The 25,343-nt window shown below is 38.1% G+C and overlaps 1 protein-coding gene across 1 annotated transcript; it reads left to right on the top strand.

The window, feature by feature from the left end:
• The first annotated feature begins 1,831 nt into the window (after nucleotides 1-1,831).
• On the top strand, nucleotides 1,832-25,018 carry LOC149227195 (protein PAT1 homolog). Its single transcript, XM_089377709.1, is given in 6 exon segments — nucleotides 1,832-2,842; nucleotides 3,546-3,703; nucleotides 4,215-4,280; nucleotides 4,648-4,717; nucleotides 22,122-23,166; nucleotides 23,168-25,018. Coding segments are annotated over 6 exon segments (2,433 nt in total). The 5' UTR covers nucleotides 1,832-2,751; the 3' UTR covers nucleotides 24,171-25,018.
• The last annotated feature ends 325 nt before the right edge of the window (nucleotides 25,019-25,343 follow it).

Genomic DNA, 25,343 nt, shown 5'->3' with positions numbered 1-25,343 from the left:
TATTAATCTCTAATATAATGCGTAAACTTCAACTTAATTATTTGAAATCATTCCCAACCCATACATATATTAATTTAACTTATTCCTTAAAACAAATAATCACTACTTCCCCTACACCTACCACCTGATCCACTAAAAATTAACCTAAAATAATAAAACCCAATTAAATATATTAATCTCAAAACCTTCACAAATCAAAAGATTAAAAAAGACTAACAAACCAATCTCCAAGTATATAGTAACAAACAAAAAGACAAATGCTATCACATCAACCTAAAAATTCACATGGAAAGTCAACATCCAAAATTGAGAAGCTTTAAATACAAGTAAGTTCTTATTAACTAAAAAACACTTTTGTAAATAAATATGAAATATTAACTCTAAAATTTTATATACAATTATCAAACTTTTATATACAATTATGTTGGTTCTTTTATATAATTTGAATTTTTTAAGGATTTTTTTAATATTATATAATATTTATATTTATTTCCTATACAAATTTTGATTGGAGACCACTACGTCAATATAATATTTGTAACAGGGAGATCTACTTGAAGGGATCACTTTTTGTTCACTCAATCACAAAGCTTGACTCGAGGGTGTTGAGAGACTTGAACCCATGGGATCACTTTTTGTTGACTCAATTACATACACCTCGAGGGTGTTGAGAGAATTGAACCCATGACTTCTCAATAGCAACGATGTTTTAACGACGAGGACTCCACTCGAAGGGATCACTTTTTGTTGACTCAATCACAAAACTTGACCCTGAGGGTGTTGAGAGACTTGAACCCATGGGATCACGTTTTGTTGACTTAATCACAAAGACCTCGAGGGTGTTGAGAGAATTGAACCCATGACTTCTCAATAGCAACGATGTTTTAGTGACAATTGAGAGAATTGAATCCATGACTTCTCAATAGCAATGATGTTTTAACGATGAGGACTCCACTTGAAGGGATCACTTTTTGTTGACTCAATCACAAAGCTTGACCCTGAGGGTGTTGAGAGACTTGAACCCATGGGATCACTTTTTGTTGACTCAATCACAAAGAGACTTGAACCCATGGGATCACTTTTCGTTGACTCAATCACAAAGACTCCAGAGATTGATGACCGCTATGTCCATAAAATATTTGTACCAGACAGATCCATGAAAGCGAATCCACCTGAAGGGATCACTTCTTGTCGGTTCAACCACAAAGCTTGACCCAAAGAATGCCAAAGAGAATTGAAACCCATAACCTCTCAATAGAAAAATGCTTTAACTACGAGGACTTGACCAATTAAGCTAACCCTCCTATTGGTTTATTAAAATAAAATTTTAAAAACCATCCTCAATTTTTTTTTCCTTAACAACATAGATCCATCTTAAATAAGAATGTAGCATGAGCCATGAGCCAAGAGGGATCCAATTTCTTCACATGCAATTTTTTGAATGAATTGACATTATTTAAATGTTTTATATAATTATTTATAAAATGAAAATTTTGATAACAACAATTGTTACCTATAATACTTGGCTCTAGAACGAACCTCTTCGCTCAAAAATTTCAATAAAAACATATGTAGAATAAACCTATTACTCAATTTATAATAATAATAAAAATAACTTTTCTATATTTAATAAAAAATAATAAATACCGTAGATTTTTGATCTCCTTAATTTGCATGGTAAACTTGCTATATTGTTCAATGGACCCGGAAACCATAAAAGTAGAAAAGTAAGTACCTTTTCACAAAAGGCACCTCATGGACCCCACCCAAAAGATTATAAAAGAAAAAGTCATCCATCTTTCTTTCATTTCTTAGCTGATTGAATTTAGGGTGTTTTGACATTTAATTTCACCTTTATCTTTGCCTTTCTTTTTCATAGTGCATTTGCTTTTAGAGGATGAGGAAACCCTTATTGCCCATCATATTGTAATTTAATGTCATACTTTTAATGTTGCTGGGGAGGATTCTCAGCGAACCCCAACCCCAGTCGGCTCGGAAGCTCCACGATTTGCTGCAATTGCAAATCCAAATCGCCTTAAATTCATTAGACTCGTCGACCCATTTCGAGTTTCCAAGGTTGGAGTCCGCAGAAGGTTCTTATTCTTTGTCCCACGGCCGGGTTTTGCTTATTATTAGAAACTCCAGGTCTCGGGTTCGAATCGAGAAAGGTTTTTGGTATAACTCGTTTTTTTGGGAAGTTTTTGGCATCTTTTGCTGTAATTCTTGGCAGCCGTAGGTGTCAAGGATCAAATCTGGGGGCGATTTGCTCTTTCTTTAGTTCTGCCCCACTGCTGTTTGAAGCCATAGGTCCAAGATTCAAATCGGAGGGCGTTTTAGGCGTTGGATAGATGTGAAGAGCTCTGCATGACCGAAGATTCTGAAGATTTTGCGTTTTAGTGTAGCTTACATTTGCTCTGCTTCTCCAAAGCTCCCTTGTGGTATTGTGCGGGAATATTCGTCCTTTCGCCGTGCAGTCTGTTGTATAATTTTGTATTGTATTGCCAGAAGATAGATTCTGCTGCTTGTAGAGGTTTAAGCCGTTTGGTGCAGTTTTGAAGTCTCTTGTGGTTCAGTATTTTTGTATCCGACGGGATCCGCGATTTTGAGATTTATTTAGGGCATATTTGGTAAGAAGCTGTTAGATTGGGATTGTAAGGATTGAAATCTTTACAGATAGGTTTAGCGACGTTTAGTAGCAGTTATTGGGTTATTGGGGTCAAACAGTGCTATTATAAGCTGAAATAAATCAAGATGAATGACTTCGAAGACGCCGAAGGCACTCAATCGTCTGATCTGACGGAGGACACAAAGGATCTGAAGACTTTAGCGGAAGAGCGTGCCCGTAAGTATTCGATTTATTTGGTTGTTGACAAAATGATGGAAAAAATGCTTTCATGACTTTGAGACCTTGAGAGTTGAGTAGATTTCTCAGTTATTTATTTATTTGTACATAAATAAATTTGAAAATTTAGGTCTCTGACCTCCGTAAGAAATAATTTATGGAATTCGATATTCTACTCGGCTGATATTTGTTTCTAAATTATCTGAAATAATATGCTCCAAAAGTATAGTGTTGAGCCAATATGCTGGAAAGGGTGTGGTTGTTAATAGTGATGGTCTGCGAAGTTTTGGTTTCGTATGTTCATCACGCGTCTCATAAGGTTGATTACAAAATGTCTTGCAATCAAGAAGTCGTCCTGTCCGTACAAAATGACATTGGGGTCAATTTTTAGAGGTTTGCAGGGTTGACTTTCATTTTCTAAAATAAATTAGTTCTGTGACACTGAAGGATTAAGGCTTGAATTAATAATTTACCTATTGAAATGATCTGTGAGAATGGCCTTGCCAGCACACTCTATACGGAAAAAGTATAAGGGATATTTTTCAATGGATATATTTTAATGGTGAATGTGCTTTGGCCTGAGAAGCTTGTTAAAGGAAACTTTAAGGGTTTAATTTTCTAATTTGAGTTTCTTCCTAATGTTTGGCGGAATTTTCGTATTGCGTATTAGTTGTAGCTAATTGGCTTTTGCATGCATTCACAGTTATTGACCGGTTTGATGCATCGCAATATGCATTTTTTGGAAAGGATGTTACGCAAGAGGTAGAGCTTGGAGGTTTAGAAGACGAAGATGATACTGGGCAATTGGGGACTCTTGAAGATGACGAATATGGGTTGTCCTCCGTTTGTGATAGAGACGAGGTGATTCTCGAACCCACTCCGAGCCGATGTTCTGGAAGTAGGTTTCTTTATTTTAATCATAGATGGTGTGTGTGTAAATGTGGTGATGGATCCTTTTATTTTGTCTGGATACGCTTTGTTTTCTTTCCATGAAATATATATCCTGGGTAAACCCACCGGGCACAATCTCTTATTCGGAGGATGGTACACATGGTAAACTGGATTCTGCAGAATCTTGAGGCTCTGACGACTTAAGGCTCAAGGGTATTTCAACAATATACTTGTTAATGAGCCCAACATTTCACTTGGCAATTGAATCTGGGTGTGGAGGATAACAATCATCACTCCCAACCACCGAAGCTAGACCCAATTCACAATTTTGTTTAGATTCTCATCTTATTAACATATCTATTAATGCTATTTGAAAGAATGGATTTGAAATTTGAATAGACTCCATACAGTTTTCATGATTTATATTTATTTTCTCGTGAATTCCTCACTAAGAATGTAAAGGGAATCGTGATTGGTGCAGGCTGAACAGTCTGAGGTTGTATCTGAAGCTGATAATATGTCAGAGCTGTCCAGCTCCTTTATGAGGGTTAGTGTTTCTTTGAAGCCACTGAAAAGGAGACAAGTCATTATCTAGAAAATGCATCAATTGAGTGAATGATTGCACTAGCTATTTACTTAATATCCAATAAGCTTGGTAACAACAGTTTTCAAGTTTATACAATTTCTGATTTAGTTGATAATTACATGTTATGTTTCAATTTCTGATTTAGTTGATAATTACTTTTAGGCAGTACTTAATTTGTAGGGGCCTTCACTTGTAATATTTATGTTTGGGAAGTTTTGAGTTGAAAGTGGATATTGTTTTGCCACTTATATGCAATAGAACAATCAAATAATATTTTGTAAGCATCTCTGTATATTTAAGTTCTCAAAATTTCTGTTAATTTTGACAGATGAACAGGGTCTCTGGGGAAACCAGGCTTCCAGCAAATATTGGAGACTTGGGATTTGGAGCTAGAGAATGTATGTATATTTTCACTGTTTTGTTATAAGTAGAAAATAGAATGCAATGACATAGCAACGAGTGAAACTGGACTAACACTGCAAGAAAATATTTTTTTTGGATTTGTTTTAACTTTTTATAAGAAGAGACTTCTCATGTGTGAATTTGGAATATTTGCAGTAAGAATATTATTGCATTTAATGAGCTTGGAAGTTGTTAATCTATTTATTTCATGTGTATAATGTTAATTGTTTCTGCTCTCTATGCATTGAATTTCTCTGCACATTGTTGTGAAAAGTTAGTCATCTTGTAAAACTGCCTTAATTAAGCATTGTGTCTGCTATGCTGTTCATGGAGATAGCTGTGTTTGAAACGAGCTAGAAATCTTATAAATGAGATGTGATGAAGGGGACTAATGGAAAGAATTGAGCTGTGTTTTCATAGTAGAAGATTTAGTTTTAGTGAAATCTCTTGGAACTTTGGATTTTGAAAGCTGTTTCCATAGAAAATTTGATTTTGCGTTTTTTTATTTAAACTGTAATATCTGATCTGTTTTCTTCAGTGATATATCTTATAGAATTTCTTGAATGAGAAAATTTGCCAGTGAGATTAATTACGAGTCGAAATGAATGGTTGGTAAAATTAGCGGTGTTATCGGTGTAACAAGTTTTCAAATTCGTTTTTGGTATTGGGTGGTTTACCCAATTAGGCTTTTCAAAAGCCTAAACATACAAAACACAAAATTTTGAGATAAAATATATGTTAAATGGTCATGCTGTTGTTGTGACTAAAGAAATAGGGACCTACATTCTTAATTATACAGAGAATTTTATTTGTTTCAAAAAGGATGCATGATCCACAAGTTTAAGGCATAAGAACACCTTTGACAACTAATAGTGCAGCTCGCAAGCCATGCCAACTGTATTTCAGTTTCAGATTTGATAATTTGAGTTGTCAAATGACCCAACCAAATTTCTAGGGAAGCAGATCATGGCAGTATAGAATATGAAGGGTCTTTCTGAGTGTTTTGATGATAGGGATCTAGCACCTCAATTAGCAGAGTTGGAATGGACATGTCTTCTCAGACTAGATCTGGCTCGAGAAATTGAAGATTGATGGCTAAGCAACTTTAGGGGATTAAATACGAGAAAAGTGTTAGGCATGTGTGAAACAAAGTCACTTATATAAACCTTGGAATATTGTATCATTGTCATTAGGATTCTCTATTAACATTTACAACTTAATCCTTTGGTTATTGTTTTTGGTTATATTGGGGTTTTCAGCTTGCTTCGTGGAAAAAATGCAGAGTCTTCCAGGTATTTTGGTTCAAACACAGCTTGGCTCTGCTGCCAAACTAGGCCCAAGTCTGTCTCTTGGCAGGTGACTCAAACTCTCCAGCAGTGGGTGGAAAACTTTACTGGTGTCAAGTAGAAATGCCAGAAAGGAAAAGAAAAACCCTCATTTTGAATGATTATATTTGATCAAGTTTTTTCCTATCCCGAGTCCAATACTTGTACCCTGGTCTTGTGGATTTGTTCTGAGCTGAAGATTTCAACATTGATCTCAGCTTTTCATTGAATCATTTGCAACATGGCTGCATGCTGTGAATTTATGTCTATGTAGACAATTAATTCAATGCGTTAACCATCCTTCTAAGATCCATTATAAGAAATGGATTTGAAGAGTATCTTAACGATATGATAATTGGGGTCTGATGTGTCTATGTATTGTGTGGCATTGCACTTAAACAGACCCAGTAACTTTGTGAATGAATACATATAAAGTGGTTGTTGTCATCTTGTAGTGATCGTTTACATTTTTGTTCCCCTATTTCAGTATTTATTGCAGTTTTGTTAGAGGTCCATTTTTTCTTGTTTTCTTGCCTTAAAGGTATTTATTCAGACTTTAAGAGCACATTGGTGATGCATGTGCAGTAAAAATTCACAAAAATACTGCCCCCCTTTATTTTCCTCGCATATCTCTCCTTGAACATTTGTGAGCATTTAGAGTATTTGGATAAGCATCGAAGATTTGTGATTTAGAGTGAGCTTGGAGCTTGTTTGGCAATCCTTGAAGCATGTTTGTGGTGGATTTCCAGCAGTGGTGGCGAGCTTGATGATTTATCATGTTGATTAGTGATATGTAGTAGGACAGTAGCTTGGATTATGTTGTTTTTTGGAATTTAGAGGCCATTTAAAGCCTCATTTTGAAAGAGTTTTGTTTTAGATGATGAGTATTGCACATGGTGTGATTTTCATATTTTCATACTTACGTGGTATATAAGGAATAGACTTTGCATATCGTCTCTAATGGTTTGGAATCTTCAAAATATAAATTTTTCACTAGAAGTCTAATAATTTATGTATTTTTTAGTAAATTGGGTCATAAAATTCGAACCGGTCCATTTCAGAGCCATGTCCAAGTCGAGTTTGAGTAGAACCTCAGCTTATTCTGAGGTCAAATTAGTTTTAATTTTTTTTCGTTAGAATTCTAATAATTTTATATATTTTTAATAAATTGAGTCTTATATATTTCCCCACCTGCCATTTGCTCACCATATCTGGATCCTGGTAAATTGAGTCTTATAAGACCTTACAAACTCGTATTTTAAAAATTATACCTTCAAGTTTTATATTTATACATCTATATTATAATGGTCCAGACTCCAAGGTCTAGAGGTATCCTGCAGGCTATGTCACCTGGTTCAAATTTGAATTTGAGTTCGATGACCTTGAAGTTTGACAGAAATTCGAGAGAATTTTTTTTGGAATAAAATTCGGCATTAAATTCAGCATACTAGGACATTTTAAAAATAATATATATATATATATATATATATATATATATATGAAAATGAAATATATGTAACCAAACACTGTAAGTCTGTAACCAAATATATTTAATTATATTCATCACTCACAGCTGAATTTCATCACTTATATAAAACCACACGGATCGCATAAAACCAAGAAACTAAAAAGATCATGTGCCTAATACTACCGCCTTTGCCGAATTCAATGCAACAGCTGAATTTCATAATGCACTGACTCCAAATTCACTGAGAAATCGAGTTGGAATTTGAAACTAAATTTGATTTTGAGTTCGGCAAATTTGTTCTGAATTAACTCGGCCCTCCAAATTTGGCAAATTTTGAATTTTTTGCTTCAAAATCGGCAAATGCGGTGACACAGCCTGCAGGAATGAAAGTCTACTCATTTATGTACCACTAACAGGTTATTTCAGGTGGCCAGACTTGTCTACAAGTAATAATGCAGCTGCATGTCAGGGTCTTCAGATTGTATCTATCAACAGATACTAGGCTAGTAGCCATGAATATTGTAGTCTTTTACCTGATTTGGAATATATATATAAACACCTGCCATTTCCCCACCATATCTGGATCCTCGTAACTTAGGCTTTAGTTTTATGTACAGACCGTAGACCTCTAACCAAGGTTACTTTGGAGTGGGAGCTTTGAAGCGATAGCGACATTTTCAGAAGCTATATATATATATATATATATAAACACCTGTCATTTCCCCACCGTATTTGGATCCCGGTAACTTAGGCTGTAGTTTTATGTACAGACCGGTAGACCTCTAACCAAGGTTACTTAGGAGCGGGAGCTTTGGAGCGGTAGCGACATTTTCAGAAGCTTCCTGTTTGGGAGAGATTTGGGGAGAGTTTTTGTATATAATATATGTTTTTTTTAATATTTTGATGCATATATGTCAACAAAAGCATGTAGACTGATGAATTAGATATAAAAAGCATAAAAAACATAGATTGAACCATATAACAACAACCATCTAGAAGTTATAATCTTCATCAACCACATCCACAAGTTAGTAACATACAACATATTGAATCTCATGATTCATCAATTTTAAAGTTTCAAGCTTTCAAAATTCAATATATAACATTTATTATAATTGATCACCAAAGTTGTACTTGTAAGCTAAGTGTAACCATTACAACAAAGAATATCTAACATGAAATGAAACAACTTTCAACTTTCATGAAGCATCATATTCATAATTCATTACCAATGAGTTATAATTGCCAACTTCAAACTTCAAACATAAATTGTCATATATTTTTTACAAAAAAGTATCATAATAAACATGAAAGAGTCATCAGTTATTAGAACTACTAGAAACTAGAAAAGACAAGTAAATCTATTATCTACAACTTCCTCTTCCGCCATGAGAAATGTCTAATTTATTAGCAGGTCGTGGTGGTCTTCTAGGAGTCTCCTCCTGCACAGTCGCATGACAAAATAAATATATGATATGGATGACTAAGCCCTATTAGTTGTCCGTCAAATTTCAGATTTCTACATAAGTCCTCATAACTTAATGTTTAGTATCCTTCTCAGTGGGCTCTCTTCAAAATGAACTTCTGCAACTAAGTCACTTGACACATGGATTTAGGATTCGATGAATACGACGATTCGAGTGGTGGATGTGGACACGTTGACCCCTCCAAAACAGGACAACTTGGATATATATATATATATATATATATATATAACTAGATTTTTTTTACAGAAATTCTCATTCATGATACAAATTCATTGATTTCAAACATAGGCCTTCATCTACATGTAAATTTTACTGTTTACAAAGTAACATTTTGCATGGTACATAGTATATACAAATGCAATTGTGACATAAATGATAAATCATGATTCATAATACATATTCAATCATCAATGATCCAATAGGAGAAAGACAAGATAGTAAGATAAAGATACTGACAACTGTAGTTTTTTCATTAAGTCATCATAATCAAAATGTGTTTCATAGGTAGTGCAATGCCAATGGAAAATAGAAATATCAAATACAAAACAACTACAAGTATACAAGCCTCAAGGCGGTAGGTAGCTCATGACTCATGAGTCATCAATCCTCATGGTCATCATCAAAATCAGCGTCACTGCCCTGATCATCATGGTCACCAGTACCATTGCTCTCCTCTGCTGCATTGTCCTCCTCTGTATCCAAAGTCATCTCTACATCTGTTGGTGTGGAGGATGACCCCTCTACAGTATCACCATCATTAAATCCGACATGCTCTAACACTAGATCATTGAGATCCAAGTTGGCCAATGCCAACTCAACACTGTTGTGCAGACCCATATCATCAGGGAAGACATCCCACATCTTTGTCTTTCCCTTCAACTACTCTTCCCTCTACTTGTAAATAAGACGAAGGTTGGTGTGCACATACACCATTGTCTTTGCCTTGGACTGCTCAAATCCGCTCTTCTTGACACTATACAAATTCCCATATGTGCTCTAATTCCTCTCGCAACAAGAGGATGAAGTCATTTGAGAGAGGATCCTCATGGCTAACTGCTGTAAAGGAGGGCTTGTTGCCCCATGATTTTCCCACCAAGAATAGGGCTTCTTAGTCCCCCTGTCTCTAATTAGATCATATCCTGCAAATCAACTAGTGCCAATGGAAAACTCTGCAAAGGCAACCTCCACCTCATCAAGGGATGCTTGATCTTGAAAAAACCACTTGAATGCATCTTTCCTCCCCTGTAAGGTTTCACCATCCATTTGAGGAGGGAATCTGCATGAAGGCCCACCCTTCAGCCACAAATGGCTGTAGTATTTTGGGTTCAATGAGTGAGCCCCAAACAATGTAAAGGTGTGCAATTCTTGTCCCATCTATTGATAAGAATATCATGTATAGTGGTGAAGAAGGCCTATAATGATGTCTCATTCTCGGGGCACTCACTCTGTAAAATAATGCTCCTCACAGACTCAGTCATTGAATCCCATCCCTCATAAACCTCTCGTAGGATGGGTTGATTTGTATCTGCAAATCGAAGCAAGGAAATGATAGAGTCCACGATCTGAATAACTAGATCTACCCTCTTCCACCAAGCATCATCTAACACTGTGTCCTTCACTCTTTTAGAGGCTACATGATCTATCTTTTTCCAAAAAGACCAAAACTGTGAAATAATCATGGCCCCAAGAGCGGTCTTGACCTCCTTCAACCTGTTCAACATGATGAATGAAGAGGCAAATCGTGTATCCACAATCTTCAACAATGATAGATTGTTGTACCCCTTGTAGATAGTGAGGGCATTTGTATGGTTTTGTACAAAGTTACGGATATGGCGTGCATCCTCAATAATGTTACCAATCCAAAGCACAATCCAAAGCACATCCGAAGCAATCGATTTCAGTGCTAAGTTCAATGAATGGACAATGCAAGGTGTCCAAAACGCTTGTGGATATTTAGCTTCCACAATCATGCTAGCAACCTTGCAAATAGGTGCATTATCTGTAATGGTTTGCGCACAAGAATCAACACCTACATTTTAAATAACTTTAATAAACAACTCACCCATATATTGTGCATCCTTGTATTGTCCAAGTGCGTCCACTGCTTTCAAGAAAATTGGACCATTCAAGGAAGACACCATTAAGGTGATGAGTGGGTGTTGTGCTGGATCTATCCATCCATCAGAAACAATGCTAACCCCAGATGTTGGCCATGATGCTTTAATCGGATCAAGCATTTTTTCCACTTTTTTTGCCTTCGTCAACAATGTGGTTCTAAGCTTCTCTGACCCAAGAGGCACATACCCTGATGGAGCCCCTTGAGTTAGAGCTCGACACATCTCAATAAATAGAGGTGAGCGTGCAACATTGAAGGATATGAAGTTTTGATAGAAAAAAGGCAATGGTGAGATCAAGCTCTTCCCGTTTCTCCTTTTGAAAAATCTTGCCCATTGGACCAAGTGAAATTGCCTTTCTTTTTGTTGCTTGTCCCCCACTAGAACTCTCAAATGGGAATTTGTTGCTGCCTTTCCTCAAGAATGGAAGGGGGTCATCATTTTTGGATTTTTTTGATTTTGCAGCCACATTTTCCATACCAACATTGGACTCTCTTTCTATTTCTTTCCTCTTTGATAAAGGCACCTTTGTACAAGTTTCAATCCCACAACTTGGTAAAGCCAGCAAATGACCTTTCACACAGAAATATGTGCTTGTGAAAGTATTGTGGGCCAGGCGACAATGTTGCAATATTTACCTTAGGGAAATTCCTTGGATTGTGCTCATGGTATTCTTTTTGAAACCAACAACACAGAGTCGCTGTCTCCTAACTGGGAACATGCAACAAACTGCGTTGACAAAGCAAGGAAAGAGTGCAACACTACCACAATGTTGCTTTGTGAAGGAAGGATGACCGCGCCACTGCTCTAACATGGGGGACATCAAACTTTCTCTGCCTAGAACTTCAAGCAACTTCATCACCACATGCTTAAGGACCTCCAAGACCTGTACAAGCCTCATCAAACCTTTGCAACACACTTGACCATAATATAAATCCTGTTGACTTCAATGCCAACTTCAATTGGTTGATTGGCTCCCTAGGGTTGACATCAATGCCAACACCTTGCTTGCCAATAGAAAACCTAATAGTTATTTTCATCCAATCATAGTCTCCATCGACAATAGTAAAGTGTTAACCACATAGTTTATTAAGGTTGATGTTGTGAGTGATTGGAAAGGATGCATTGCTGAAATCACACTTGTCATCACCTGTTGTGGTCCCATAGATGGTAGGGGCTGTTGTGAATGCAATCTATTGAAACATTTTGAGCCCAAACCAGGACATTACCTTATATAATACATATCCAAGGTAAACTAAATATTCATTAAAAATTAATATGTTATTTGTAAACATTGATATTAATAAAGATACAAAATAACAATAATAAATATCTTATAAAACAACACCGTGAAAATTTTATTCACCATTCCAATAATAACAATAATAAATATCTTATAAAAAAGCACATCGTGAAAATTTTATTCACCATTCCAATAAAATTAATGATACATTTTAAGTGAATATCATTATTATTATTATCCAATTTTAAGGTCACAGGCAAGCCAGACACCAATTTGGTGTATGAGACCCCCTTGTTTGTACCTCCGCGCAGTGATTTGACTGCTAAGTCTACGAAGATATACATACTCTACCCTGCTCTGGTTTTGAACTTGTGAGAGGAAACATATGCTCTTAACCATTAGGTCCACTCAAGCTATATATATATATATTTTTTTTTTAATATATTAAATTTTGTAAATATATATAATTCTATAAGTTTTAATTTATACTTCAATATATAAATTATATTATGAATAGCGTGTATATATATAGAGAAATTAAATTGTGTTTATATATGCGTACACACACTCTTTAACAACTATATATATGATCTTTTAGTATTATAAGTATTAAAATTTATATAATAAATCTATTAATATAGATTGTTTAATATATTATAAATTAGAGTATGTAGGTTTCTGTGGTTTGAATTATTGACACACTCTTTAACAACTATATATATCATCTTTTAGTATTATAAGTATTCAAATTTATATAATAAATCTATTAATATAGATTGTTTAATATATTATAAATTATAGTATGTAGGTTTCTGTGGTTGGAATTATTGACCAATGGAGGAAGATCTACAGACTGAAGAGTTTTAGTCGATATTTCAGAACCACCAGCGGGGTCCTGCTCTTAATATTTCCTCAATTCTTGAAGATAGACCTGGCTTGTGGTTTTGAAATGATTAAAACTATTCAATCTGTGGATCTTCCTCCATTGGTCATTATTATAAATTATATACTGTGGTTATTTTTATGTAACACCGATCTCTCATTTTCTGTCGAATATCCCTTTGAGTTCCATATCAAGCGATTGGGCAGGCCTCGAGTTTTGATTCGAGTCCCAATGATTTGAATAGATCAGTATTGCTGGTGCTGGGATGACCCCCATCGATGGTACCCTGTGATGGTCGGTACAGGTGGCCCATTGGATCCGATTACAACTAGCTCTATTTCTTCTCATGTGATCAAATGAACCAAATTTTGGCCAAATATAATTTGGTGGGAAAATGTTTTTTGTATTTTAAAACCCAGGATCCACGGATAATTATCAGGACACATTTTATAGGGAGGAAACATTTATGAACTGGTTACGGGGTGGATCCAATCTGGGGATCTGTGGATTGATCCTTTAGGTTTGGCTGGTCCGGTAACACAGGCTAAAGGGGATGCCTAAATATTCAAAATCTGACTTGGCTTGTATGCTCATGCAATCACAATTTTCGAAATAGCTCAATGTTTGCTTGGTGTTTCTCCTCAAACATTCAGTGTTTTGTCAGTCAATTTTGGGATACTAAACATGAAGTTGTGAGGGGAGAATATGAAATTTGACATCCAACTGATGGGGATTAGTCATACATATGAAATCTGTCTTTACCTTGTTAATTGACTATTATTGTGGACATAAAACTAAAGGGGATGCCTAAAATCTTCAAAATCTGACTTGGCCTTTTTTAACATTCAATCGTAATTTGCCAAATAGCTCAATGTTTGTAAATACTTAGTTGTTTCTTGGTACAAGCTTAGTTGCTACAAGAATTATATTTTTAACATTACCATTAATTCTTACGGGATTTTTTAGAGTGGTTCTAATCTCATTGGATTTCACGTGGAGAAAGTGGAATTTTAGATCTTATTTAAAATTCAGCAGACTTAAAAGTTTTCAGGATTTCAGGATTGGCATGATTGCAACATTTCTTCTGGATTCTGTGATGTATGAGGGTATGGAATTGACATTTAGTCGAGAGCACGAAGCACTCTATGTACCTTGATATTTGTTGCATTGACTGTTGAACTCCTCCGTCATGACCTTCAAGCAAAATCATTGATTAGGCCTTTTAAGCTTTTGCTATCTTATTTTAATGCTTAGAGGGTGATCTTAATGAGGAGGTTCCCAATATAGGCAATGATTTTGAGGTTACATAGCTATTTGCTGCAGCTTGATTATTTTTCGACTCTAGAGGCCATTTAGAGCCTCTCTGTTGATCTGTTTCGATTCAAAGATGGATTCCACTCTATGCATATTTTGGTTATATGCATCCTTGCTATATAAATGAGAAACTTTGCTTATGTGTATAATAATTTGGATTCATATGGATGCACACGAACTATATGTTATTTTCAACAATATTTTATGTATTTTTAGGTTGACCAATCTTTTGGTTTGGTTCTAATAACATTGCTGAGGATGCTTGATCATTTTTCATCAAGCAAACAAGGGGAATTCCATTGTTTTTATTGCCATGATTCATCTGATGAGATAAACTTTTTTTTTTTTGTTTTGATAATTTTTGTATCATTCAAAAAGATCATATGACTCAGGAGTCGAGGCGAATATCATATTTTAGTATCGATATTTGATGTTCTACTTGACATCCTAAACATCTTATATATTGATTTTATTTTCATATCTATGTAGCAATGTGTTTGTTTGATGTTGATGTTGCTTTGAAAGTTATAAAATTGGAAAAAATGATTATTTTTATACTTTCTAAAACTTCCTGATAATTTCCTGTTAAATTTGGACAACTAGGTCCAAACTCCATGTTCTGATGCTCAGATTAAGAGGCTAATATTTTTGTTGGATTCCTCTTTCTGAGAGGTGTAAAATCCATATAAAAATAGTCTTAATCCGATGAGCAGAACTTATATTTTGAATTTATTATTCTTAATAAATTATATGTGCAAAGGTCAGCCAGTTTTGTAATGTAGGCTCACATGCCCAACAGATGTGTCACACACCCTCATTGATGGATATATATATACAGGAAAAGTTGGAGAGAATTTGATCACAACACAACTCACATCTTCCTCTCTCATCCTAAAAAGTACGAGCTACCTGGAGGACGAATTTCAGCCACACGTGGGAAGGACGAAGAGGATTTTTCTGCTGCTAGGGTTTCTGCTGCTAGGGTTTCACAGAAGTTTGACCAGCGTTGACTTTGGTCAACGCTTGGTCCAAACAAGCTGAAAACTTGTGGGAGGTTCGATTTTTGAAGGCCATACTACCTGGCACAAAAATCGAGGTCAAAGGGTTGACCGTTTTGCTGCTGCGCTGACTTTTAGCTTGTTGCCCCTGCGTTGACTTTTCAGGACAGCGTTGACTTTTGTAGAACTGACTTGGGTTGACTCATCTACTGGTTGGAGGGTTGTTGTGACACATGCTGGGCTGGCTGACCAAAGGAGACTTTGCTGGTTGAAGCATCCTGTTGACCGCCGAAACAAACACATACATTTTTCTTGTTTCTGATTTGTCTTCTGTAAGATCTGCTTATATGTTCTATCTGCATTTTGCTTATCTACTTGTATGATTGCTGTGAGAAAAGTGAAATTGCTCTTAGCATAGAACATCTACAAAACTTTACATGGTATCAGAGCTGAGGTGAAGACAAACTCTATCTATAGCAATCATCATCGAAGGAAATGGATTCCTCTAAGCTTGAATTCAGGGAGAATGACAAGCTGACTGGAAGTGATGACTTCCATGCCTGGAAGATGTTATTAGATCTCAAATTAGAAGATCATGATCTCCTAGATCATGTGACAGGGAAGATTCAAGAACCTCCATCAAATGCCTCTGCTGCTGTTAAACACAAGTATAAGAAGGGAGAAATCAGAGCAAAACTGCTGATCAGGGAATCCATAAATAAGAGTCTGGTTGCCTACATATCTGAACTAGGCACATCCAAGGAGATGTATGACAAACTGATACTTATGTTCCGAGTAAACAATGTGAACCAAGTGCTATTCCTCAAGAACAAGTTGAAGAATATGAAGAAGGGCCGAGACGAGTCTATTCGAACTTTCTTTATGAAGTTGACCGAAACCAGGAACAATCTGCTAGCTATTGGGGAGACAATAGCTGATCGTGAGATGGTTCTCACCGCACTTGGAGGACTTCCATATGAATGGCAAGTATTCACAACTACCATTCTCGACAATAATACCATCCCTAACTTTGATGAGCTTCTGTCTAGATGTATGCAAGAAGAAACAAGGATGAAGGAATTTGATAATGAAAGAAATGCTGCCTATGTTGCTCATTCCCGAAAGAAGAACTCTGTTGGTTCCAAGGACAAAGGAAGGACTAAGACTCAAAAGAAGAAGGGTAAATGTTTCACCTGCCATAGGACTGGACACTATGCTAGAGAATGCCCCTTCCAGAAGAATTCTCCCGATAGTGACGACAACAACCACAACCGAAGGAATGGGAATCAAAGAAATGACAAATCCAAAGGAAAGAGGAAGGCTCACTTTGAAGGAAACCATCCACTTTCTAAAAGGACCAGAAATACCAGGTATGAGGAGTCTAATGTTGTTGATAAAAGAAATGAGTATATTCTAATATCTGCTCTCTCAGCTGCATCTCCGCCCGACACTATGGATGTCTGGCTAATCGATAGTGGTGCCTCAAGACACATCACCGGATTCAAGGAAGCACTTTCTGACATGGTTGAAAGGGATACTAATCTAGAAATTATCCTTGGGGATAATGCCACTTATCCTGTGAAAGGGATCAGGACTGTGACCCTCCACTTGTCTCAAGGACAAGTCCTCCATCTACAAGATGTACTCTATGTACCCAAATTGAAGAAGAACCTTGTGTCTGTATCTGCCATGGAAGACAAAGGATTCAATGTAACTTTCTCTGATGGAAAGGTACTCATGTGGAAGAAGAGCTTCAAGGAAGCTATCTCAATTGGTTTTAGAGTTGGTACACTCTACCAGGTTGGAGGGAGTCCGTTGGGAGCTATGACTTGTGATACTATCCGTCAAACCGAACTATGGCACCGAAGATTTGGACACCTTCATTACAAGGCTCTTCCCGAAGCAAGGAAGGTGGTGACAGGGATGCCTGATTTTGGAAATAATCATAAAGGTGTATGTAAGGGCTGTGCTGAAGGAAAACATACAAGGGGACCTTTCCCCTCAAGTGTCACAAAGACATCTGAGATATTGCAACTGGTCCATTCTGATCTTTCCGGTATGTTGCCTGTAACATCCCTGGGGGGATGTTCTTACTATATGACATTTACTGATGACTTCTCTCGCAAAACCTGGATATACTTCTTGAAGAAGAAGGATGAGGCTTTCATGTGGTTCCGTACCTTCAAAGCCTTGGTGGAAAATATGACCGGAAAGAAGATCAAGATTTTGAGGACTGACAATGGCACTGAATATGAGTCAAATGAGTTCAAAGACTTTTGCAGAGAAGCTGGCATTAAGAGGGAGACTACCACTGCATATACTCCTGAGCAGAATGGTGTTGCTGAACGCAAGAATAGGACTATTGTGGAAGCTGCCCGTGCCATGCTATGTGACCAGGGTCTTCCAAAGTTTCTGTGGGGAGAAGCTGCAAATACTGCTGTGTACATTCAAAACCGATGCCCTCATTCCGCTTTGGACTCCAAAACTCCCGAAGAGTTTTTCTCTGGTAAGAAACCTGATGTCTCACATTTTAGAATTTTTGGATGTCCTGTCTATTTTCATGTGCCGAAAGAAAAGAGAAGTAAGTTGGATGCTACTGGGAAGAAAGGAATGTTTGTGGGCTACAGTGAGACTTCTAAGGCATATAGAGTCTATGTACCTGGTCAAAGGGAAGTAGAGATAAGCCATGATGTCACTTTTGACGAAGATGCTTCCCTGAAGAAAGTAGTAGATCTTCCTAGATCTGAAGAAAACCATGAAGAAAGACCTGGAAATCTGGAAGAACCCCAGGATGAGACTATGCCTGATGTTGAAGGGCCAATGGACCCTATTGATCCTTCCCCTTCTCTAGGAAAGAGGCCATCATGGCTCAGGGACACCCTCGAAGATGCTGAGGGTCATGCTGCCCCAAGGGGAACATTCCGAGAAAGCAAGAAGCCGTGTAGATACCAAGGGTATCTAGCTGCCATGAGTACTATTATACAATCTGAACCTGGATCTTTTGAAGAAGCCATCAAGCATCAAGTCTGGAAGGATGCTATGCATGAAGAATATGAGGCTATTATGAAGAATGATGTCTGGGATGTGGTCCCGAGACCGAAGGACAAATCTGTTGTCACTGCTAAATGGCTCTACAAGATTAAACATGGATCTGATGGGAGTGCTGAAAAGTTTAAGGCAAGATTTGTTGCCCGTGGCTTCTCTCAAAAGGAAGGAATTGACTATGACGATATATTTGCACCTGTGGCTCGATATACCACCATCCGATCCATCATAGCCCTTGCTGCTACGCGAGGATGGAGTCTTCATCAGATGGATGTCAAGACCGCTTTTCTGCATGGTGCAATAAAGGAAGAGGTGTATGTAGAACAACCTCTGGGATTTGAAGTTCAAGATCGAGACACTTATGTCTGCAGGTTGAAGAAAGCCCTCTATGGGTTAAAGCAAGCACCCAGAGCTTGGTATGAGAGGATGGATAGTTACTTGATGAAGCTGGGCTTCACTCGAAGCAATGCTGATCCAAACCTTTACTTTAAGGTTGAGGAAGGAAAGCCTCTCATTCTAGTGTTGTATGTGGACGACCTCTTCCTGACAGGTGATGACCCTCTCATTCATCAATGTAAGAGGGAGCTTGCTGCTGAGTTCGAGATGAAAGACCTAGGACTGATGCACTATTTCCTAGGCCTGGAGGTCTGGTAGAGACCTGGAGAGATTTTCCTTTCTCAAGGAAAGTATATTGTGAAGCTTCTGGAAAGATTTGGGATGGTGGACTGTAAGTCCGTGTCGACACCAATGGAACTCAACTTTAAGAAGTTGAGTGGCAGCGCTGCAAGGCCTATCTTGGCCAATCCTACTGAGTATCGTCAACTCATAGGAGCTTTGATGTTCTTAGTGAACACCCGTCCGGACATATGTTTTGCAGTGAATACTTTGAGTCAACAGATGGTTGAGCCTCATCATTTTCACTGGGTTGGTGCCAAGAATCTTTTGAGATATCTTCGGGGCACGATAAACCATGGGTTGAGATACACTGCCGGGAGTGTGATACTCCGGGGATATACTGATGCCGATTGGGCTGGCAGTGTGGTGGATCGTAAGAGCACATCTGGATGCTGTTTCAATCTTGGTTCTGCTTCGATCTCATGGATGAGCAGGAAGCAGAAGTCGGTGGCTTTGAGCACCGCGTAGGCCGAATACATTGCTGCTAGTATGGCCTGTTGTGAAGCAGTTTGGTTGAGGAAGCTCTTTAGTGAGCTGTTCCAACATGTGCTAGATACCACTGTAATACTTTGTGATAATTAGAGTGGGATTCGTATGACTGAGAATCCTGTGTTCCACGACCGATCCAAGCATATTGATATCAGGTACCACTTTATCCGAGATATGGTACAACGAGGCGCCGTAAGGCTCGATCATATAGGAACTGATGAGCAGGTCGCGAATATTCTCACTAAGCCCCTGGGGAAGGTCTTGGTGTCGTGGAAAGACCCTATGATGTGGGTCCTGTTGGACGATGAGCTCTGGGAGCTCTGGGGGGCTTTGGGGATAGCTTCTCGGAGCTATAAGCACTCATAATGCTTCTGCCCCACCCTTGTGATTATTGAGCTGGTTCGCCACTCATTTAATCTGTGCCCCGTATGCATCCTACCCATTGAGTTCAGGGCTCATGGGAAGTACCTCTCATTTGGCCAATGAGGTGTGGAAAAGCTAGAGACTATTAGCAAAGACTGATGGACGCATCAGAGATTGCCGTACTCTCTATCTAGGATGGCATGGTCCAACCACTTGATCTGGGATCAAGATTTGTGAGGTCTAGGACCTCTGGACTGATTATGTTAGTCGGGGAATGATGTCTTTGTGACTGACCCACTTCTGTTCTGAAATAAAGAAGCCAGCAAAGCAAGTTTCGGCCAGATGACTCACGATGTTAATTGCACTAATAGATGGAGTTCTCCCTAGTTGAGAGGGAGTGTTAAATTTGGACAACTACGTCCAAACTCCATGTTCTGATGCTCAGATTAAGAGGCTAATATTTTTGTTGGATTCCTCTTTCTGAGAGGTGTAAAATCCATATAAAAATAGTCTTAATCCGATGAGCAGAACTTATATTTTGAATTTATTATTCTTAATAAATTATATGTGCAAAGGTCAGCCAGTTTTGTAATGTAGGCTCACATGCCCAACAGATGTGTCACACACCCTCATTGATGGATATATATATACAGGAAAAGTTGGAGAGAATTTGATCACAACACAACTCACATCTTCCTCTCTCATCCTAAAAAGTATGAGCTACCTGGAGGACGAATTTCAGCCACACGTGGGAAGGACGAAGAGGATTTTTCTGCTGCTAGGGTTTCTGCTGCTAGGGTTTCGCAGAAGTTTGACCAGCGTTGACTTTGGTCAACGCTTGGTCCAAACAAGCTGAAAACTTGTGGGAGGTTCGATTTTTGAAGGCCATACTACCTGGCACAAAAATCAAAGTCAAAGGGTTGACCGTTTTGCTGCTGCGCTGACTTTTAGCTTGCTGCCCCTGCGTTGACTTTTCAGGACAGCGTTGACTTTTGTAGAACTGACTTGGGTTGACTCATCTACTGGTTGGAGGGTTGTTGTAACTTGTGACACATGCTGGGCTGGCTGACCAAAGGAGACTTTGCTGGTTGAAGCATCCTGTTGACCGCCGAAACAAACACATACATTTTTCTTGTTTCTGATTTGTCTTCTGTAAGATCTGCTTATATGTTCTATCTGCATTTTGCTTATCTACTTGTATGATTGCTGTGAGAAAAGTGAAATTGCTCTTAGCATAGAACATCTACAAAACTTTACATTTCCTATATATTCCCTGATAATGCTGATTATCTAAAATTCAGACCCCCAGCCATAATCGCCGATAACGATAAATGTAACATTGATTGGAACTGATCTGGATTTTAAAGTGATTTAATCTATTGTTTGAATGTGGGCTAATGCATATCATGTGTATTTAGCCTATTGTCAGTAGAACCTTGCACAGGATCCAGAGTCTTAGATTTCTTTTCATAAGTATTATAAAAGAGTAAATGTAATATTCAGCAGTTAGTAGCCAGAAGGAAGCTGCAGAGCCTACTGATCTCAACTGTGAACGTAATATAAACTATTTTAAATCTACCCATTGAAACATGCTACACTGATGAATGTATACAACATATAACGTTAGTCATTTTGATACTGCCCCTAGTATGGTACAAATCTCAATTTGCTGACAACATATCTGAGGTCTATATTTATTGTGGTCAAATTGTGATTGTGAAGCTTGTTTTGGCCCATCTAATGGTAGTATGAATAGGCTCTTCATGTGAATGCGTCTTTGTGTGAACGCACATTTTTTTTGTGTATACCATGAACATTTATATTTTATGTTTAATACAAGGAACTGTCTATTAGGTTTCTTTTTCCTTCTGATTTTCTAGGGTATCAAATGGATGTTTTTTCTTGTTATGCTTGTTTTTTAAAGACATTGATATTTATAGTTTTTTGTGCCCAAAACTAAAGTCCTATTCAACTTTGTTATGGAAATTTCTCTCAGCCCCTGAATGGTTTCGAGAAGCAGAGGTTTCCAATTGGTTGGATCAGCAGATATTAGATGCTGATATTGAACAGGAGGGAAGAAAATGGTGGCAGCAAGAGCAGCATTCTCCGGTGAGAGCACCAGAGCCAAAACCACTTTACAGGCACTCATCATATCCTCCACAACAGTGGGGAGGGGATCCAAAATTTCCTCAGTCATCATTCAGTTCATTTCCTCCACTTCACTCACAAGTTATACAAAATCAACCACGTCACAGGTCTTATCCTGGTCAAGCATCACAGGTTGCCTTGTCTGGGCCACCTCAAATGTCACATTATCCTGGACCGCAGCCTCATTTTGGAGGAATTCTGCCTTCTGTGATCCAATATGGAGGAGGGATGCCTCAATACAACTCTTCAGGTCATGTAATGGGTACACGGCCTCAGCAAGGCCACTGGTTGAATCAATCTAATATGCGACCAGGAGGGCCATCGGGGATTATGACTAATATGATGCATCAGCAAATGCCCCAACCCAATGCTATGTTGCCTACACAAGCACAGGCATTGCTGCAGCAGCAAAGATTTCAGGCAATGCAGAGTGGTGTTCCTCATTTTCCTCCTGTGCCAACTCAACAAGTATTCAATTCACATCCTCCACCTATGCACAGATACAATGAGGCATTTTTGGGTGGGGATTTTAGGGATCAGCGTAGTAAGTCTCAACAACGTGGAAAGCAAAATCAGCGTAATAGCCAACAGAATTCAGATACGAACAGCCAGTCAGGTAGGTCTAATAATGGCTGGCCGCAGTTCCGATCAAAGTATATGTCTGCAGAAGAAATCGAGAGCATTGTTCGCATGCAGCTTGCTGCAACTCACACCAGTGATCCCTATGTTGATGATTATTATCATCAGGCTGTGCAAGCAAAGAATGCTACTGGTTCTCGAGGAAAAAGTCAGTTTGCACCATCTTCTCTACGTGAATTGCCACCGCGAACAAAATTTGTAGCAGAGCCACATGCTTATCTTCAGGTAGAGGCACTTGGAAGAGTTCCATTTTGTTCTTCTGGAAGTGGACACTCCTTCAACACCAAATGCATTAGGTGATAATGTAGATGAACCCAAGGCCACTGAGAGACCCCTTGAACAGGAACCAATGCTGGCTGCAAGGATTGTTATTGAGGATGGGCTGTGCCTTCTTCTTGATGTGGAGGATATTGATCGGTTTTTGCAAGTATCTCAACTACAAGATGGTGGGGCCCAATTAAAAAGAAGGCGGCAGATTCTGTTGGAAGGATTAGCAGCTTCTCTGCACTTAGTTGATCCTCTTGGAGCAGAGGGTGGCCATCCAATTGGGTTGGCTCCAAAAGATGACCTTGTTTTTCTACGCCTGGTTTCTCTTCCCAAAGGGAGAAAACTTCTATCAAAATACCTTCAGCTTCTCACACCTGGAAGTGAACTTGCACGAATTGTCTCCATGGCAGTTTTTCGTCATTTGCGTTTTTTGTTTGGTAGCTTAACTCCAGATCCCAGTGCTACAGTTGGGCTTGCTAAGACTGTGGCTATGTGTGTTTTCAACATGGATTTAGATGCCCTTATTGCTTGTTTGACAGCAGTAGTTTGTTCTTCAGAGCAACCACCACTTCGTCCTCTTGGAAGTTCCACTGGTGATGGGGCATCGGTGGTTCTAAAAGCTGTTCTTGAAAGAGCTACAGATATCCTGACAGATCCACGTGCAAGTTATACCATGCAAAAGAGAAATATTTGGCAGGCATCATTTAATTGCTTCTTCAAATTATTGACAACATACTGTACTAATAAGTATGATAGTATCATGCAATCCCTAATTTCATCATCAGGAAACTCAGCTTCAATTAGTTCAGCTGCTGCGTTTGCTATGAGCAAGGAAATGCCTGTGGAACTGCTAAAGAGTAGCCTTCCTCATACGAATGAGAACCAGCGGAGGCTTCTACTTGATTTTGCTCAGAGATCAATGCCAGGAGGTGGATTCAACTCCCAGAATGGCAGTGGTGGGCACGTGAGTACTGCATCAGTTCCAGGCTAACATATGTGAACTTCTAAAGGACACATTCTCTCTCAACTGATGGATTCAATGCATTCTTTTTGGTGGCTCTTTTGGCATATTTACATCTGGAAATCCTCGAGGTGCATTTCACCATAAAGTTGAGTAAAGATTTTGTGTTGATGCCAGCCTCAACAATGTGGAATCAGATTGTACATGAAGCCCATCTTTAAGCCCAGAAGGTTTGTATATTCCTTAAGATAATATGCATAGCAGGGTGCTTATGTAGCTATATTAAGTGGTAAGGATCTAATGCTCATACGGTTTCTTCATAAATTCTCAAATGGCTTGCTGCACTATTTCTTTTTCACTATACTTGAAAGCAACAGTGTGATAAAATTCTCTGTCACAAAATAGCTGCCATTGGTTCTGGCACACTGAATTTCAGTGTTGCTATAGGAGAGTTGAGTACACTGTTATCTTTAGAGGTTCAAAGTGGACTTTTCTATTGTCTTGCAATAATCAATCTGTTTGTAGGTTTAGGTCAACATATTATGGCTGAAACTTCTTTTGGAGCCAGATTTTGAGTGCTCTATATTGAACTATGAGGCAGAAGGTTTTAGGTATTGGCAATCTACACATGTGGATTTTAGATTTTTGCTTCTTATAGGGATACCTTTGTTTGTAAATTGAATATTTTGAAGTGTTCAGTGATATTGGAAACAGGCTAAAGTAGCTTGATGTCATTAATGGGACATTTCACGGGGAACAATCGAAAGGTGTCTATCAGCTATAAATTGTATATTCAAATACCAAAAGATGGTTCCAGGTCGATCTGGCTAAGATCTTCATGACGCGATAAATAAATTGAAATATGTTGTTGATTTGAAGTTTGAGTGCTCTATGAAGGTTGAATCCTTTGATTGATTTCTGGGACATTAACTGTGGCCCTTGATTTATGATGTTTGAATTTCTTATGTATTTTCATTCCTATTATCCCGAAGAAATTGCTTTATCACACTGCATTTCATCTATCCTGAAGTCTGGGATTTTTATTTGTAAAATTCTATTTGAGTCGCGTGTGTTCAAATTTGTTTCAACATTATGCTTGTTAATTACATTGACAAACATTCTCTTTATTGGTAAGTGCAATGTCATGTCATTTTTAATCACAAAATTCAATTGGTTGAGTAAAATTGTTAGTTATCAACATGT

The sequence above is a fragment of the Pinus tabuliformis genome, chromosome J (assembly GCF_031772625.1).
Source record: "Pinus tabuliformis cultivar Carrire ecotype Pingquan chromosome J, CPIR1, whole genome shotgun sequence".
NCBI classification, from domain to species: domain Eukaryota; kingdom Viridiplantae; phylum Streptophyta; class Pinopsida; order Pinales; family Pinaceae; genus Pinus; species Pinus tabuliformis.
Note: the sequence above shows the minus strand (reverse complement) of the source record. Positions and strands in the feature narration are given on the sequence as shown.